Source organism: Coffea eugenioides, chromosome 7 (genome assembly GCF_003713205.1).
Source record: "Coffea eugenioides isolate CCC68of chromosome 7, Ceug_1.0, whole genome shotgun sequence".
Lineage (NCBI taxonomy): Eukaryota > Viridiplantae > Streptophyta > Magnoliopsida > Gentianales > Rubiaceae > Coffea > Coffea eugenioides.
Window position 1 is genome coordinate 35,621,436 of NC_040041.1, and position 19,778 is coordinate 35,641,213.

The 19,778-nt window shown below is 36.5% G+C and overlaps 1 protein-coding gene across 1 annotated transcript; it reads right to left on the reverse strand.

Moving 5' to 3' along the window:
- Positions 1-671: 671 nt before the first annotated feature.
- LOC113777305 lies at positions 672-18,302 on the reverse strand. Its single transcript, XM_027322338.1, has 4 exons — positions 18,011-18,302; positions 1,787-2,187; positions 1,616-1,675; positions 672-1,526 (listed from the first exon to the last, which is right to left on the reverse strand). The coding sequence occupies exons 1-4, from the start codon at positions 18,300-18,302 to the stop codon at positions 672-674; spliced, it is 1,608 nt and encodes a 535-aa protein (XP_027178139.1).
- Positions 18,303-19,778: the final 1,476 nt, after the last annotated feature.

Below are 19,778 nucleotides of genomic sequence, written 5' to 3' on the forward strand. Positions count from 1 at the left end.
GATAAAATTTGGAAAGGAAGAGAATGAGAAGGGAAGCGTGAAAGTGACGTTTGGTAGGGCCTATTTATAGGCCTCCAGGGCGGGAAGCCGAAAAGTCCCGAGTTGGGAATTTGAATTCATTGCTGAAGGACGGTTATCTTGGAAAAACGCTTGAGCTGACAACCGTCATCATGGGAAGACGTGACCCTTGAAGTGACAGTTATGACAGCATACGTGGCGGTTACCCGAACAAGGTGCGCGGTCGTGGGATCGTGGGCCCCACCCCAGGTTGACTTGACGCTTCGAAATTTGGTCCAGACTCACGCGACCTCTCGGTGACTCTAGACTCAAGGGGGGCTAGTGTTGTGGGGCAAATCCACGTGTGGCACGTGTCAGCTCGGCAGACTGCACGCATCAGGCCGGCAATAGAGACCCCAAATCTGGGACGGGCCAGCTCAGCATGAGGGAGCCAGCTCGGCCGTGTCAGTGGCCTCCTGTGGTGGGCCTAGTGGGCCGCCGCCTCCGAGCATTTAGGGGCCGCCGCATAAAACCCTAGGAAGACTCCGAACCCTAGGGGGACTTTGACTCCCATAAGAAAACTATAAACTCACCCGGTCCTATATATACTACGCTACCAAGACTACGCAAGGTACGCATACATAAGTATTCTTTACTACGACTCTATTCTGAGGCTAAACTGACTTGACCGTCGGAGCTATTCCGGGGACATCAGTCCCGCCTCCGTCTTCTCTTTTCAGGACCCCTAGCTCGATTCGCCCTCTCAGGTCGGCAGCACCCGAACAGCCAGGCTTACCACAGCTCAGCTCGGATCTGGTTTTTGGCAGTCGCATCACTGCCAAAGCATCCAAACAATCCCTTGAACCCCACGCAAAGATCAGGATATCATCTGCGAAAGCCAAAAACGGTACACTAGTGCCAGCAGAAACATAGAACCTCCGGACATCCCTTAGGTAGAGGTTATGAATACCACGGCCCATAAATTCCGCCACGACCAAGAATAGGTCTGGTGACAAGGGGTCACCCTGCCGAACCCCCCTAGTAGACTTGAAGAATCCAGATGGAGTCCCATTAATTAGTACAGAAAACCATGAGTTGGAAAATGTCCGGAACAGCAGATCAATACTCCATTCTTGGAACCCGAGCTGACGTAGCATGAAGATAAGGAAATCCCACTCTACCCAATCATAAGCCTTTTTCATGTCCAACTTCAAGATTAAGTTTGGTGCCTCCAGGCGCCTATTGAGATCGAAGGCAAGCTCCTGCGCCAACAAGATGTTGTCACAAATACTCCTCCCAGGAACAAACCCCGATTGCCATGGTGAGATCAGCTTTGGAAGCAAGGTATTCAATCTATTTGCAAGAAGTTTAGAAATTATTTTCGAGCTCATGTTGCAAAGGCTGATAGGCCTGAAATCCTTCCAACATGCCGCCCCATCTACCTTCGGGATGAGAACTATGCTAGTGCTGGTAAAACCACGCAGTTGGGGACTGCCCTTAGAGTAATCTTGAATAGCTAGAGTGAGGCCCTGGCCAATGATATCCCATCATGCTAGGTAAAACCCTACCCCGAAGACATCAGGACCCGGAGCGCTGTCAAGCGACATCCAAAGACCACCTGCAGATTTTCATCCGCTGAAGGCATACGCTGCAAAGCTTCATTATCAGTCAGCTCCAACTATGGTAGAGGAAAGTCGAGCAGAGGCACAGCTCGGCCACCCTTATCTGAGGAGAACAAGTTTGAAAAGAAAAGAATGGATGACTCCTGAATAGATTTGTCATCAGTTACCCACCCCTTGACATCATCCCTGATGCGAGAAAGGAAATTTACATTCCGACGATGCTTAACTAACACATGAAAGTACTTTGTATTAGCATCACCTGCCTTTATCCATTTAACGGCAGTTTTTTGTCGCCAAAAGTCACATTCAACAGCCAGGGCTCGAACATGAGCCGCGCGAGCCTCCCCCAGCCGTAGTTTCGATTCCTCGGTCCGATGGGCATCATATTCCGCTTCCCGATTTTTGTAGACCTGCTCCGCCTCCACCACCCGCTGAAATATATTCCCATAGACAGATTTGTTCCACTCCCAAAGCTTGGTTTTGGTGCTCATCAACTTTCGAAAAAACCTCTCCATCCCTATGGCCTGTACTGGTATAGCCCAAGCATCCCTTATCACCTTGAGGAAATCTGGGTGATGAGCCCACACATTTAAATATCTGAAAGATCTGCCTCTAGACCCCGCATGGCCGCATTTGAGTAACAACGGTGCATTTAAATTCGTGATTTGCTTGTTGCTTCTTTTGATTGTAAAATTAATAGCACTAATAACTACTATAACTACTAGTAAATAGTATAATTAAATGTCAAGACTGTAAAACTAATAGGACTAGTAACTACGGCAACTACTAATAAATAGTAAATAGTATAAATTAAATAGTTAATAGTATTGGTACTAGTAAAATGCTGGAGTAAAATTTTAGTAAAATTAAATAATAATAATAATAGCAATAGTAAAAATGTAAACTAAGATAGTAATTCTATTCGTTAGTAATAGTACTGGTACTAGTAATTGGTAAGTAATAGTACTAGTAACTAATAATACTAGTAGTAAAAAGATAGGAAGTTGTATTAGTAAACAGTTTAATAGTAACTATGATTAAGTGAGTAATAAATAATATTAAATTGTAATAAATAATCATAAATTATAAGTAGTATTTAGTGACTACAAGTCCTTTCGTTAATACTCCTTCCCAGACGTCTATACATCACTCTTGTCCCAGATGCAGTCAAACTCCCGTGTTGAATCCCGAGTTTTTTGCCAAAATAACACTCTTTCTAAAAAATATTCCCAATGTGATTCACTTTCAAATTGTATTCCCAAATCGATATTATTGTTGCCACCTAATACTCCTGGTTGCTATGTAGGATAACAAGAAAGGAAAGCTTTAATCTAGTTTATAGTCTCCAATAAAAACTAAAAATTTAAACTGTTTTATTATAGAGGCACAAGAAAATTACATAACTTTGATAATTTTGTTATAATTATTTAAAATAAATTTTACCATTATTGACCTTGCTATTATTGCTCTCTGCAATTTTTTTAAATGTATCAAGCTTATTGCATATATTTTTTCAAAAATAAATTTGCAAAATACAAAAATTGCAATGAACATTATAAGCAATAACAAGACAAAGTTACAAAAACTTCAAGGCTATCATATTTGTTTATGTTATGCTTCCTACTCCTTGAAAAGAACTTTTACAAAAAGTAATCAAACTATTGCAATTAAGATAATGCTAAAGTTTCTCAAAAGTAACACAAGCCATCAATTGATGTTGAATAAATGTGCAAAAATACTTCAAGTATACGAGATTATTTGATTATGCGATATAGAGGCACTACAAATGAACATGCTTATATTGAGCATGAATTTATGTTGTTACGTAGTTTTCCTCTTAGACATTTATCAAACACACGGTGTGAGAAATCATTTGTTAAAGCAATTAGTATTCAAAATTTTTTGAAGGCCATAGGAATGTTCCAAAAACTGCACAATAGAAAAGACAAGAGAATAATCTTCATTTACTTTGAAATTATCAATTCGAGGAGAATATTTTCATCTACAGATACAATATCAGGAATGATAATGAAGTTTTAGATGTTGTTAATATAAATATTGGCTTTTAACAATTACATTTGACAAGGAAAAATAACGAAATGACACAAAATAATAAAGGAAAAAAAAGTGGGAAGGTTCAGAGAGAGAATCAGGGAAGATATTAGTTGGAAAAAAGAGATTGAATGTGCCTCTATCTTTATCCTACCACATATGCAACCTATATGGAAAAAAAAGAATTATAAAGGTAATAAATTTTAAAATTAGGTTACTTTGGGTATATGTTTCAAAAGAAGAGTTATTTTGGCAATAAACTCCTGAATCCCTTGGTTAATGATGATCAGGACCAAACGTTTAAAGGAGTGTAGGCACCACCTCAGAGGTCTGAACGACTATAGTTGGGACGAAATCTGCCACACAGGAGGATGCATTGGAAATGAGTCTGCTCTACCATTCCACGCAATAAGGGCAAGAGTTGCGTTGGCAGGTGATATTCAGATTTTAAGAATTTTTCTTTTCAAACCTCTCGTTTTATTATCATTCAAGTTTTTATTGAATTATTGTACTCATTTATCATTGAATGCTGCATTATTTATCGTTATTTAAATTAACATTAAAACCAAAGTATTAAAAAATGGATGATTTGGTCAAATTTCTTTTTTAATTAGTTTTGTATTTTCAACTGAAACCTTAACAAATTTTTATAGCATGCTTAATCACCACTTATGAAATTAGCATAATTCTTGTAGGTAAATTAAATTTTAGGCTTCCATGGTTTGTGTTTACATATTAGGATATTAGTGTTAGGGTTTAGGGACTAAGGTTTTAGGATTAGGGTTAGGGTTGTACGAAAAAAATAATAAACAAAGGAATTGTTGGACATGAGCTTTGTGGCAATTCCTTTTTAATATAACATTCTTCACCGCTTGTGAAATGAGCGGCAAAAAAAATTCCGCTTCATTAATTTCATTGGCAAAAAAAATTTGAGAATTAAAATAATTTTTTTATGAAGCCTCACATCTTATTTGCGGCGACCCTTCAAGTAGAAACACTCCTCAACTAACACCACTTTTGAGATAATTTTTGGTTTTAACATTATTCATAGAAATTCGCCCATCATTGTCTACAAACCATGAGTGAAAATTTGAAAAACCATCCATTCTTTCTTGACCATCAATTCAAGTTTTCCTAAATAATTAATATAAAGTTGTACTGTATTTAATGTAAGGGTATTTTAGAAAAATAGCAACATAAATTTATTTTTCCAACAAAGTTAACTAGTTTTTCTTAAATTGTGTGAAAAAATAGGACTATCAAAATGGGATAGAGGGAGTAATTTTCTCCATTGAAGGATTAACTTTATACTAATTTTTGAGAATTATAAATCTATACACACACACATACATATGTACACACATATATATATATATGCACCTATTTCAATTAACTATTTTTTCTCTCTTAGATGACATGTCTAATTGAAAAGAGCTAGTGAGTCAATGAAACTTTGGGTTCTTCCCATTTTTGCATCTTATCTTCCTCCAATCAATTTTGCTTATATGATTTCTCTCTCTTCTAATAATTTTTGTTTTTTTTAATATATATATGTTATCCTTTCTATCATATATGATACCTTCACTTAATGTGAATTTGATTATTACATTGGTAAATTTATTAGTTTTATTAGAAACTAATAAACTATTCATGAGAAAATATATTGCTGCATCTTTTTGTCTTTAATTAAAAATGAATATGAGTCTCAAAGAATACTTTCTCTTTCTTTTATTATACATTGTAATATTCAATGAATATTATCACATTATATGAATTTACGTATAAAAGATTTTAAGACTAATATGGTAGTTAATGTGACATCCCATAATTTGAACTTTAATTAAATTACTCTAATGTTCTAGTAAATTCAACTTTGTGCTAGTTCATTGCAATCAAATGGGTTTTGTCCTAATTGACCATTTATAAGCAATTAGAGTTTTGGAATCTTCTCTTATTTGTCATCTCGCTCAATTAACCACTTACGACCTATTTGTGATATTCATGAGAGTTCAAGTTGACATTTCCTTCATTTTTTTTGGGCCTAAATGCACATTTTGAAATTTGGAGCATTGTATTCTAATTTAACTCAATCTAGAAATCAGTTTTGAAAGTCTTCAGGGGTTATTTTGCAATTACTTTGTCAAATCCACCACCAGCAGGCACCACCTCTTCACTTGGGTACAAGAAAACTCTAATTTAATGGCACTTGAAAATGCCACTTTATGCATACTTTAGTGGCATTTTTTGATTTAATGCCACTCTACCCTAAGTGTCGGCGATACTAATGCCACTATAATCTTGTGGCACTTAAAAATTACCATAAAATAATTGTTATAGTGGCATTATAACATGCCATTGCACTAGGAAATTGTGGCATGAAAAATGTCACTCCATGAACTTTTACACTTGCAAATGCTATAAGTTTGAGTTTTGATACAACTACAAATAAGATTATTTAAAATTATCATGGCATTCTCAAATGCCACTAAATATTAATAGAAGTGAAAAAAACTATTCAACAAAATGAACTATCAAATCAGTAGAATTCATAGATGCAATCACTGCAAATTTGAAAGAAAAAGAAAAAGATTAGGTACCAAATAAAAGGAATTATGAACTAATTTAGAATCAAAGTAAGAAAATTTTTACCAAAAAAATGTTAATGTTCCCTATAAATTCAAGACATATCGCCACATAAACTATGTAAAGACAAACTTTTGAACTAACTAAACAAAACCATGTCTTTCTTGCTCCTCTTCTATTTTCTTCAGGTCTTTTAGTGTATCATATTTTTTTACTCCTTTACTTTCTTTGTGATCTGCAATCAAACAAATGTGATGCGTGAATTGCCTCCTATTCAAGAATCAGACACGGTAAAGAACTAACTCAAGAGGTAAACAAGAAAAATTACATAAAAATAATAATAACGAAAGATGTCAAAATCAAAGAAAAAACAGTAAAAATGTAGCTTACATGAAACCTCTTATACAGGAAGTAAAAATATTCCATTAAAAAAAGCTTATTGCCCTAATATTTTTGAAAAGTTAAAAAAAAAAACTGATAGTCCAAGAAACAAAAATCCGCAAATAAATTCACTGATTGGATGGGATGAAATCCAGACAACCACAACAAATGAGATGCAATCCTTTACAAAATCAAACTTCAGAGTTGAGTCATGAAAATACTCAAACAGTAATCCCGTACCAGGGATTCATGCTTCATAGCATTAGGACTCTTGACTCCCAAATGTTTTTTATCCTCTTTTGACGGTGAAGGATTGACCGAATTACCCACATTACCAAATTACCAATGATGCTAGGATTCGGGATAGAATAAATAAGAAGCAAAATAAATGAATAAAAATGAACCCTAGGAGAAAAAAAGAGAAGGAATGAACCTAGTGTAATTGCACACAATTACTAAATGAAAAGAAAGAAATTGAAAGCCACTTTTTCCGATAAGAACTTGGTACATCATCATGGAACAACAACTGGAAAACAAATAAGTAACTCGATTACAATAATACGGATTGATGGTATTTTGTGCTTGTGTTGTCGATAAGATAGAGAATTCGAGAACCTTTAGACAAGCGATGCATCAATGAATAGGATGTTAGATGACTACAATCTGATCGGTTAACATTGTAGGACTTTTAGAGAAATACCCAAAAAGAATGATTGAGTCAGAGAATTTAAGGAGTCGTGTTACATATCACATAGTGTAAGACAATCTTATTTTATCCAAAAAGAATGATTTTAGTGTAAGACAATCTTATCACATAGTAGTCCTGTGCTAGTATCTTTGATTCGGAGAGAGAGAGAGAGAGAGAGAGAGAGAGAGAAGAGAGGAAGAAAGGAAGGAAGAATAAGCAGCTTATTTTGCTGCTATTGCCATTGCTAGATGCTGTTCTTCACGTTACTTGAAAAGAAAAGGGAGGCAAAGCAAGGTGGTGGCAGGGGTGTTGGTCCTATTGTGTTGCTGCTGATTAATTACTTTCATTTTGAAGCTGGAAATAAAGAACAGAAACAGCATGAAATTTGATTGTAGAAGAGGAAAGGAAAATAGTGTCACACCCCAGTTCAGGGTCTGGGATTAGATTTGCAACGTGGCATGTCGTACGCATAAGACCCTACTCCCACAAATATAAGGCAATATATTCATTCTTATAAAAATTCACTAAAATTTAAAACTTACAATTACTAAAGAAACACATATAATATTTGAACCCAAATATCTACTATGCACCATACTCTATACTCCTAGTTTCTCTATTTTCAAATTATACACAATATTGCTCACTTGATCTACAATAAAAAAAATAAAATAAAACATGGGTTGACCGACATAAATTCAGTAGATAGTACTTACTCTCCTGTCAGATTATGTAGTTATATACATATTACATACATTTGTAAATTCGATCACACCATACCATGTGCATACGTCAAGTAAAAATATTTGGCATCATTTCATATATTCATGAACATATTTTATTGAAAGTGGAAGTACTTGGTGACACACTATAAGCATTCGGTACACATTCCCTTGTCGGCCTTCGTCTGACATGACACTTAGTCCCACAGGTTCTGGAGGTGGATCCCATCAAATATGGCATAGAAGCACGTAACATAACATGATTATATTCATAGAAAATTCTCGTAAATCATATAACAAATCCATCATGTCATTTTATTTTATAAAATATAGTTCATAAACAAGTACATGCAATATCTAACTTTTAATCACTCATTCTAGAGTTTAACCCCTTCTAAGAGGGTGACCAAGATGTTTTGCGTAAACTTCTTAATCACATAGCATAACATAAGTCAATTGATTGGACACAACGGCTACCATGATTGTCAATTAGCCGAACATAATGGCTACTATGACAACATAACATAATAGGACTATAACTCCTACCATCTATTTCATGTCCGTTTAGAGTTTTTTGTAACATAAATTCATTTCATACATCGCATGCATATTTCTTTTATTTTCTAATTATATGCCACTCATTTCATATTTCATAGCATAAGAAAGTATTTCAAGTAGGCATAAATGATCCATTTTACATATAACAAAGTATCATTTTCATGTTAGAAAACTCATGTCTAACATTTTAGAAAAATACAGAGAGGTAAGAACCACCTCGAACTGAGAAGAGGTCTTAATGTGCCTTACAATTGCTTCACACTTATTATCAATAACATATATATCATAACTAGTTCGCTTATCTTATTGTTAAAGTACCTAATGCTATTATAAATAACCCTAGGAAACATGCATATGCTTGGGCATTTCCTAAAATGTACTTGAATATTTTTCCAAAATAGAAGATTTCCCGATTTAGAAAGTTTCCCTTTTTTGAATGTTCCATAATTCGATTATCCATTAAATAAGCGTTATTTATTTCTTTATTCATTTATTTATTTAACTTAATTATTTATTTTTTTAACATTTCTAGAAATGGCCCGTATTAGTTTAGGCTTGGCCATAAAGCTAAACCCATGTCTTTCTTTGTATTTAAATTTGGGTTTATAAGCAAACTTCAACTTATAATAGCGCTATTGGGTTCTTTTTTTGTCAAAACTTGGGTTATTATAATAAGATTGGGCTTTTAAAATGAATTCTTATTGTGTGTCTAATTAAAACTAGTTTACTTCTATAAACTTGTGTTTAATTTAAGTAAAAGGGCCAATTAATTAAAACCTATCCAATTCCAAAACTTTTGGGTTAGAAATGCATTTTCAAACCTATTTTAACTACCTTATCATAATTGTTTTAGACCTTTAGGGGTAGTATGCAAAAATATAATTTTTGGAGGCCAAATCTGAAACTTAAACACATCTTCTCCTGTTGATTTTCTAGGGCATAAATTAAGAAACAACACTTTAATGTTATAAAAAATAACTTATAAAAGACTTGTATTGAAATTGAAAATAAGCTTAATTTCTTCATTCATCATCAACCTATTTATAGTAATTACATGAAACAAGCTAACATTATTCTAACTAATAATTTTTTTAAAAATCTCAACAAAATTACTTGATAACATAATCTCCTAATCATCAAATCTTAGTTAAAATATTTGTTAATAGACCAACATGATCTTTGACTAAGAAATATCATAACAACAAGATTTATTTAACTACTAACTAAATTATCCTAACACCAACCACAATCTAATAAAATCTGCAAGAAAAGTTGGCATATCTTAACACTTCTCATCATTTTGTTGCAGATTTTCAATTGTCTTCTCAAATCTTATTTGGACCTTATTTTGAACAAGGATTTCATAAAAATATTTGCAATTTGGTCATTAGTCTTGCAATGAATTATGTATTTCGATTTCTTGAGCCAAACTTCAAAATCAACACTAAATTCCTTGATGTATCTAAATGACTTCTTTGCAACTTGAAAGTGAAACTCCTATATATAATAGACAAACCTGAATAAATAGCTTGCAATACAAAAAAAAAAAAGATTGTTAAAAGAGACATAAAACAATCACTAAAATTTTTGTATGGCTTTTTGTCAGCTTTGTCACCACCATCATGAATCTTCAGAACATAACCTCCTTTGATCACCTCATCAGTGATCTTCTCCTGAATATTATCAACATCTAAATTTTTTGATTCATAGTACTACACCTTAATATTGTCAATTTCTGACAAATTCAAAGAAAAAGTTTTGCCTCTCATTTTCGCTAGCAAAAGCTCATTCCCAATTGGATCATAGATAACACAAGTCCTATTTTTGAAGATGACTGAATAATTCTTCACTAACAACTATCCAATACTCAATAAATTTTGATTAATTTTAAGTACATGCAGAACATCAGAAATAATTTTGATACCTAAACCACAATCAACAACAACACTACCTTTGCATTTCACCTTAATATAATCTCTATTTCCAATTCTGACTGAGAGAGTTGTGATTTGTCAAACTTCCTAAATATAGATTCATCATATGCCCTGTGATGAGTACAACCACTGTCTATTAGTATGACACTCCCACTTCTCCCTAAGGCGAACCAAAGGGTATCCGCAGGACGCCTGCCCAGTTCTCGCCAGGATTCGGTACAATTTCCATTCAAGCTCAATACAATACTAGTCATTATCACGAAGTAAAGTAAGAAAGTACGGAATCGACCGAACTTAACAATATATAACAACCATCCAGTCCTTACATCGGGTTCTCAAAAGCTATATCAGTTCCAAAATATACACAACCAAGAGGTCTAGTCAAATACATTGAAACCCTAAAACAAAAGTACATCCCATGGTTTCTTCGAGTCTTACTCCAAATCCAATCCTGTTAAGGAAAACAAATCTATGGGGTGAGCAATCGCTCGTGAGGCCAAGAACACACATGCAGGCACGTTGTCCAAATAGCAAACCCAATGGATAACTAAAACAATAACATTCGAGTAATTAACAATTTAGTGAAATGTAAACAGAAACAATTCAAGGATATGGTAGCTCTCAGGAGCTAATTTCCACTTGCTTTGCAAATTTCATTCGTATATCTTCCCGTGATGATTCTCCGTCAACCGGATCGATATTTCCAATCCGTAGAACTCCACTTACTTCTCATGTCCATCCACCGTACACCACACCGGGTCCGCACGACATTTATATGGCGATACTCCACGAGTATGCCAAGCGAGATCTCTCCAATAGATCAAACTTATCATGTAATTCTCATGGCTCACTGAGATTCTCAACCAAGCCTATGCCGGCTCGACTCCCAAGGTCGGCCTATGAGTTTGGGCGTCCCCCATGCACATTTGAGAGTCGAGGAGATTCACTCCAACGACGTATGTAGCCATAGCATACCATTTCATTTCATTCAAGCATTCAATCATTTCATTTCATTCAATCAGGTCATTCATAATTCATTCGTTTCATTTCAATCATGAGTCATTCATTTCAAATAAGAACGAGCGTGGTAAAGTACATACTCGTTTTCACTTTCAAAATCTCCAATCAATTATAACAATTAAGCATGTATCAAGTATTCATACACTTGACACTCACCAATATAAGAAACAAGGAAGTGTCTACTTGAAGGTTCAAGCGTTCACCGTGGGATCCTCTTGAAGGTCCTCTTGGTTGCTTGAGTAATTGATAATAAACTATCACTTATAAATCCTAATTATCATGGAGGATCGTACACATGTACAATCTAGAAAATATCGTGAAGACGAGTCTAAAATCTTCTTGTAAATCAAGGTTTTAAAGTGGGGTCCAAGAACACAAGGAAATCTGATTTTTATCCTTAAAATCATTGGATGGAAGTGAGTAGGTATGAAATCATGTAAATTATTTTCCAAACGAACGACCGAAGCCGGACTGAGAAGGAACACGTCACAATCTGGCCAAAATCTAGCCGGATATCCGGCCGGATTTCTGGCAGGATTCGAGGCAGAGAGCAACCGAATATTTTTTCAATTCCCACCACCAATCCGGCCAAGAATTGGCTGGATATACGGCCGGATTCTTTGAAAATGGTTCTCGCGCGAAAATTTTTCAAAAGGCTAGGAATTATCGAATTTATGGGCATTCTTAGAAAAATCATAACTCACTCTCTGAAAGTCCAAAATTGAAAAATTTGGTACCGTTGGAAATTACTTCCAAAGTACAGTTCCTAGAAAACACTTTTCCATGATTCCAAATGGATGGCATTCAAAATGTGGCTCAAAGTGGCTGTTTTGGAATGCCAAGACAGATTTGGGTTGATTTTCTGCAAAGTTTGGAAATTCGGCAACATTCACACAATGCGAACCAGCCTCTGAAATTTGGAACTCAATTAGAGTTACAATCAAAGTTTTCAACACAACAAGCGGAACAAGAATTGGAGTTTTGAGCACCAAGATATAGTGGTTCAAAGTCACTGAAATTTCCTCCTCAACCAGGGGTTTTTCAGGTTTAAAGCTTGAGCTTTGGTTCTTTAGTTGAGTATCTAAATGAATTTGGAATGGCACCAAAGTTAGCATTATTACACTACCATCTAAGAGCTATTCCTCTGTAAATTTTCATGCAAAAACTCGCACGAGAAGTCAGTTAACAAAACCATTGAAGTTTCAAGAATTTCCAAGGCAAATCTGCCTTGTACTTTTGTTTTCCTTTTCTCAAACATTTGGCCAATGAAAATTCCTCAAACACGATTCATTTATGAGGACAAAGTCTAGGAAACATCCAAAATACATTTGATAGGTGATTAACACCAAGGATTTCGAATAACAAGTTCCAAATCAAGATTAGCTATAGATCAATCCAGAATTAGGGTTTTCTTTCACGAAGACAGTTCTAAAATTCGGCCACATCTCACTCAATTCAACTCGGAATTGAGCATGTCGGTGGCGTTGAAAACTACATTCATAAAGGTACAATTTCTTAGAAGGAATCATTTTAAAATTCTGTTCCCAACTAGCTCATATTTGAGCATCAAGTCGCAGCTCAGAACAGAGCTTTCAATACAGACGAGAAACAGATTAGGCAATTTTACAAGGTTGGTACGGCTCACTCAGGTGGAATCAGGGCATGCATTTTATACCATTGAAAAACTGGAAATGTCTAGTTTCCAGTGCCGTGAACAGCACTCGATTTCGACCTCGGAATAAAAAGTTATGACCGAAACAAAAACACTACCAGAGCACTCTGGACACCCGTTTCCAGCTTTGGCAAATTTTCGAAATCTCAACATTCACTCATCCAAATCACGTAAATTTTTTAGGAAACTTTATACACAATCTATATTACACATTTACATCAAAAACAAGTCAATTGGACCACCAAAAACTGCACCAAAGTGCACGGCAATGGCAGGGGCAGAAACTGTAAAATTTTCCCTTTCACTTCCTTTGAGCTATCTTTCACAACACCACTTATTTTCACTAGATTAAGCATTAATTCAACATAATTAACATCAAATCCCATCGAATCAGTTCATCAAGCCATAGTAGGATTTCATAGAACCCACACACAAAATTTCCAAGCATCCAAAGCTACCCATATGAATTTATAAAATCACAAGTGCAATATAACTTCCATAAATCAAGAATCAAGAGGTTGATCATTGTATACCTTCTTAGATGATCAAGGCAGAAATTTTCGGTCCAATGGAGCTCAAGAAAACCGTGCAAATGAAGCCTCTTTCCTAGCTTAAGATGATCACCAAGTGATTTGCAAGTTGTGGTAAAAATTTGAGGTGATTTGGACAAGAAATGAGCAAGAAAATGAAGAGCTTTTGGTCTTGTTTCTTCCTTGGGGGTGGCCGGCTGTCTTGAGTGAAGAGAGAGAGAGAGAGTTGTGCTGAAAATGAAGCTTCCTTGAGAAGCTTAAATGTATGGCCAAAAGCGTCCTAAAAGTCAACTAGGAATAGTGCGCGTTTACGCGCATTTCGTGCTCGATTTCTCTCGGGTTTGTTTCACTTGTGCACTAAACCTCTAATGCACTTCCATTCATATTATTATTATTCACTCTTAATAGTCTAAAAATAAAGGTCTAAAGTCCCTCAATGAATTGCGCACGCGAAAACGCGTATTTCCGATTTGTGCGCGACAAAGTGAATATTCCAAGAAATTCTTATAACGATAGTATTACTAACTAATAATTGAACATTTAAACATAAAAATACCTATTTCAAAACTAATGTACAAGTCTCCAATTTTCCAAACTTATTGCATTCTCGATTCGATTATTGTTTCCAAACGTGCATCCACTATTCACTCTAAACGAGTTTTCAAAAATAAATTTTCGAATCAAGGCATTTTTAAAATACTTGTAGGTCATAGTTCTATGCAATTAGGTCTAAAAAGGTTGAAATAAAATATTCGGAGTAAACGGGCAATTAAATATTTAAATAAGCCAGCAATAAGAATTTAAAATAAGAAAATTTGCGAGTCCTCACATCCTCTCCCCCTTAAGAGAATTTCGTCCTCGAAATTATACCTTGATTTGTGAACAGGTCTGGATATTTTTCTCGAATTGCTTTTTCAACTTCCCAGGTCGCTTCCTCTACCTCATGGTTCCTCCAAAGAACTTTTACCAAAGGAATCCGCTTGTTCCTTAGTTCTTTCACCTTACTATCTAGAAGTTTTATCGGTTTCTCCTCATAGGTCAATATCTCATCAATTTCAATACTTTCCAGTTGCAGAATGTGAGAAGGGTCTGGATGATATTTTTTAAACATAGACACGTGGAAAACGTTGAGAATCCGAGACAAACTCGGTAGCAATTCCAACTTATAGGCCACATTTCCTACACGTTGGATAACCTTATAAGGTCCTACAAATCTCGGTTGTAATTTCTTTCTTTTTTTAGACATTAAACTTGTTTTCAGAGGTGTAATCTTAAGAAATACTAGATCTCCAACCGCAAATTCTAAGTCCTTCCTCCGATTATCTGCATAACTCTTTTGACGACTTTGTGCGGTCTGAATCCTCTGGCGTACCAATTTCACTTTTTCATTTGCTTCTTCAATCCAAGGCACTGTGGTCGGGTCTAAAATTTTTCGTTCACCTACTTTCTCCCAACAAATCGAGGATCTACATTTCCGACCATAAAGTGCTTCATACGGAGCCATTTGAATAGAAGAGTGAAAACTATTATTATAGGCAAATTCCACCAGTGTTAAAAATTTACCCCAACTCTTCCCAAAATCCAAAACACAAGTCCTCAACATAAACTCAAGAGTTTGAATTGTCCTCTCAGACTGTCCATCGGTCTGGAGATGGTAAGTAGTACTAAAATTCAATTTAGTCCCCAACATTTCCTGCATCTTTTGCCAGAATCTCGAAACAAATCTTGGATCTTTATCTGATACAATACTTACCAGTATTCCATGCAACCTGATAATCTCATCCAGATACAACTTAGCCAACTTCTCCAATGGGTACTTCATGTTAATCGGCAGAAAATGAGCTGATTTGGTCAGTCGATTCACTATTACCCAAATAGCATCATGGCCTCTTTGTGTCCTTGGTAATCCTGATACAAAATCTATAGTGATGTTCTCCCATTTTCACTCAGGTATCTCCAAAGGTTGCAAAAATCCAGACGATTTCTGGTGTTCAGCTTTGACCTGTTGGCAAACTAAACAGGTCTGGACAAATTGAGCAATTTTTTTGTTCATGCTCTCCCACCAATACAGACTCTTCAAGTTTTGGTACATTTTATTCCCTCCAGGGTGTACCGTAAACTTCGATCGGTGTGCCTCTTCTAAGATTTTCTTCTTGAGTCCTTCATCCTTTGGTACTACTATCCGCTTCCGAAATCTCAATATGCCATTCGTTTCCAAGTTAAAATCTGACTTCTCACCATTTTTTACTTTCTCCACCCACTTTTGCACTTCAGGATCCTTTTCTTGAGTCTCTTTAATACGTTCCAACAAAGTGGAATTCACTATGATATTCCCAAGAATTACTTTTCTCGGCTCAAGTCTAGGATTCCAATAACTAACTTCTTCTAACAGGTGTAATTCCTTAATCATCAATCCGGCCACTTGCACTTGACGACTTAAAGCATCGGCCACTACATTGGTTTTTCCTGGATGGTACTTTATCGTGCAATCATAATCTTCTAGAAATTCCATCCACCTACGTTGCCTTAAATTCAGCTCCTTTTGAGAAAATAAGTATTTAAGACTTTTGTGATCAGTAAAAATCTCGAATGTCACTCCATACAGGTAATGCCTCCATTTCTTTAAAGCAAACACTACAGCTGCCAATTCCAAATCATGAGTCAGGTAGTTTCTTTCATGAGGTTTCAACTTCCTAGAGGCATACGTTATCACTTCCTCATTTTGCATTAAAACACATCCCAAGCCTTCCTTAGAAGCATCTGTGTAGACCACAAAACTATCTTTTCCATTCGATAGAGCTAATACAGGCGCTCTCGTCAAACGTTTTTTAACTCTTGAAAACTCTCTTCACATTTAGGATTCCATATAAACTTCCCACTTTTCTTGATCAACTCAGTCATGGGTCCAGCAATTCTTGAAAAATTCTTAATGAATCTCCGGTAATACCCTACTAATCCTATAAAACTTCGAATCTCAGTAGGATTTTCCGGTCGTTTCCACTTTGAAACAGTTTCAACTTTATCTGGATCCACTTTTATCCCATCCTTAGAAATTATGTGCCCCAAGAATGTCACTTCTTTCAACCAAAACTCACACTTGCTAAACTTAGCACACAATTAGTGTTCCCTCAGGGTTTGTAAAACAATTCTCAGATGCTTCTCATTATCCTCCACATTTTTAGAATACATCAAAATATCATCAACAAAGACCACCACAAATTAGTATAGATAAGGCTTAAAGACCCTGTCCATCAGATCCATAAAAGCAGCAGGTGCATTCATTAACCCAAATGGCATCACGGCAAACTCAAAGTGTCCATACCTCGAGTTAAAAGTAGTTTTGGGTATATTTTTCTCCAAAATCCTCAATTGATAATAACCCTATTTCAAATCCAACTTCGAAAATACTACCGCCCCTTGCAATTGATCAAGTAATTCATCAATGTGGGGCAATGGTACTTGTTCTTAATTGTAATATCATTCAAGCCTCGATAGTCTATACACAACCTTAAACTCCCATCTTTCTTTTTAACAAACAAGACCGGGGGCTCCCCACAGTGAGTCATTCTCTTTTATAAAACCTCGTTCCAACAAATCCTGTAGTTGTAATTTCAATTCCTTCAATTCGGCTGGAGCCATCCGATATGGCGTCTTAAAGATAGGTGCTACTCCCGGAGTCACATCAATCTTAAAAGCTATGTCCCTTTCAGGGGTTAAGATTCTAACTCTTCAGGAAAAATATTTGGTAATCTTTCACTATAGGCATGTCTTCCAGTCTCACTTTATCATTAGGGGTGTTGATTAGAAAATTTAAATATCCCTGAGCTCCCTTACTTAACATTTTCCTATCTCGGATTCTTGAGATAAGTGCAAATGAGGCTAATCTACCCCTTACATCCAATTTCAAGGTTGCCTCTTCCGGAATGCACAATTCTACTATCTTCGTCTTACAGTTCAATTGGGCATTGTAACGGGCTAACCAGTTCATCCTTAGGATCATATCATATCCCTTAATCGCTAAACCTATCAGATCGGCCATTAATTTCTGTTCTCCAATCCAAATCTCACAATCCCTATACACCAAATTAGCGATTAGATTTTGATTCCCAGTAGGCGTTCTAATCTCCAAATCATAAAGTAACTTAATTGCCTTCAAATCTATTCCGTCCATGAAATTAGGGTTTACAAAGGAATGTGTCGCACCCGAATCAATTAAAATCCTAGCTAAGCGGTGAAACATAGGAATCGTACCTTCAACCACCTCAGTTGCATCAGGTATTTGATGATGGTCCAATGCATAAACCCTAACCGATACCTTTGGTCGGCTTCTTCCAACATTGGTCTGCTTAGAGATTGATTTTTCTGCCCTTTGAATGCTACCTCCTATTTTCATTTTTCTTGGACAATATGCGAGTTGGTGCTCGGTACTTCCACAAACCAAACACTTCCCAGACTTTCTCCAACAATCATTCTCAGAGTAATTGGGTTTACCATAGTACCCACAAGTAACTTGAGGTGTCACGGCCGAACCACTAGAAGGCATTCCCTTAGCTTGAACCGGTGCACTATGACCTTCTCTAGATAAAGCTCCCCTTTAAACTCCAGCAGTCTTTGTTCCTCCCATTCCTCTTCCAATTTTGGAAGGTTGAGTATTCTTACTAGCCTGTCCAGAAGTACGACTAGAAAAGTTTCTCTTCCTGTTGTGAAAGTCCCTTACTTGCACTCTCGCACTCTCAACCCTTTGAGCTTTTTCTAATGCCTCAGTAAATGTAGAGATTTAAGCTGCGGCCAAACCCTCCTGAATTTTCACATTGAGCCCTTGTACGAACCGTCTGATCCTCCTTCGTTCATTAATCACCAATTCAGGAGCGTATTTGGAAAGTTTAGTAAACTTCCCCTCATACTCTGCTACACTAAGGGTTCCTTGTTTCAATTTGATAAACTCATCCTCCCTCTTTTCTTGGATTAAGGGCGGAAGAAACTTTTCATTAAACTCCCTCGTGAAATTCTCCCAAGTCCAAGGGGTTTGAGCTCTCTCCCATTTTTCTTTTATCATGTCCCACCAAGCACGAGCCACTCTCTCAAATTGGAAAGCAGCAAAATTCACTCGCCTATCTTCGGTATAATCTAAGGCGGCGAATATATTGGTCATTCTCTCCAACCAATTTTCCGCTATCTCAGGATCAGGTTCACCAATGAATTTAGGCGGGTTAAATTTCAGGAATCTCTCCAAAACTCTATCCTCTCCCCCAGTTTGGTTAAGCGGTCCAGGACCTTGTCTATCAGCTAAATGCTCTACGATATCAGTCATCCTACTAATGGCAGTAACCACTTGATTACCCTCTATATTTTCTTGTCCCTAGGTCGATCCAGTTGCCGATTCCTGGTCATCCCCATGAGGTTGGGCCTGTCTAGTCCCTCGCCCACGGTCTCGACCACTCCTTCGTCCTTCCATTATCCTAGGTATGCCTAGTGCAAGAAATAAATCAATTATGCGAGAAAGAGTCGAAACAAGAACCAATCAAGAAAGTATTGAAAATAACAATAATTTACATTCATTAACATGTCAAGATCCATACAATTAGCAAGTCATGGGATAAATCACAAAAATATAGCACACAGGTGCCATAAGAGTACTTTCAGTCCTATAAGACTAAAGCAGAATCAAGTGCCTCAAAAGTAGGCCACACAATCATGCAAAATACAATGGTTTCAGCACTCGCATCACCCCAGCTAATTCTAGCTATACCAGTCAAAAGGTCAAAAGATCAATCAGTCTAGGCCTAGTCCACAGTATGACTACTAGGGGGATCTCCTCCTCAGGATCCTCCTCCTGATCTGGGCTCTGGACAATATCCATCACCCCATCTATCATCTCAGTGGCGTCAGCCAGGATCCCGGAAGCCCGATCACGGACCTCCTCACCTAACCTAGTGAGTCGAGCCCTAGTCCTCTGGAGCTCTGCACGAGTGACCGCAGCAGTAGCCACCTCACCCTCTATAACCTCCTCAAGCTCCGC

Bases quoted from the DNA above. Each gene is read 5' to 3' on its own strand.
- LOC113777305 (XM_027322338.1), bottom strand. From the start codon at position 18,302: ATGCCTTCTAGTGGTTCGGCCGTGACACCTCAAGTTACTTGTGGGTAC. The intron at 2,188-18,010 runs GTACGATTCCTA...CTCATCACCCAG, and splicing joins TGCAACTGAGGTGGTTGAAG to ATTTCCTCAAGGTGATAAGG. The intron at 1,527-1,615 runs GTGGTCTTTGGA...ATCATTGGCCAG, and splicing joins CAGCGGATGAAAATCTGCAG to GGCCTCACTCTAGCTATTCA.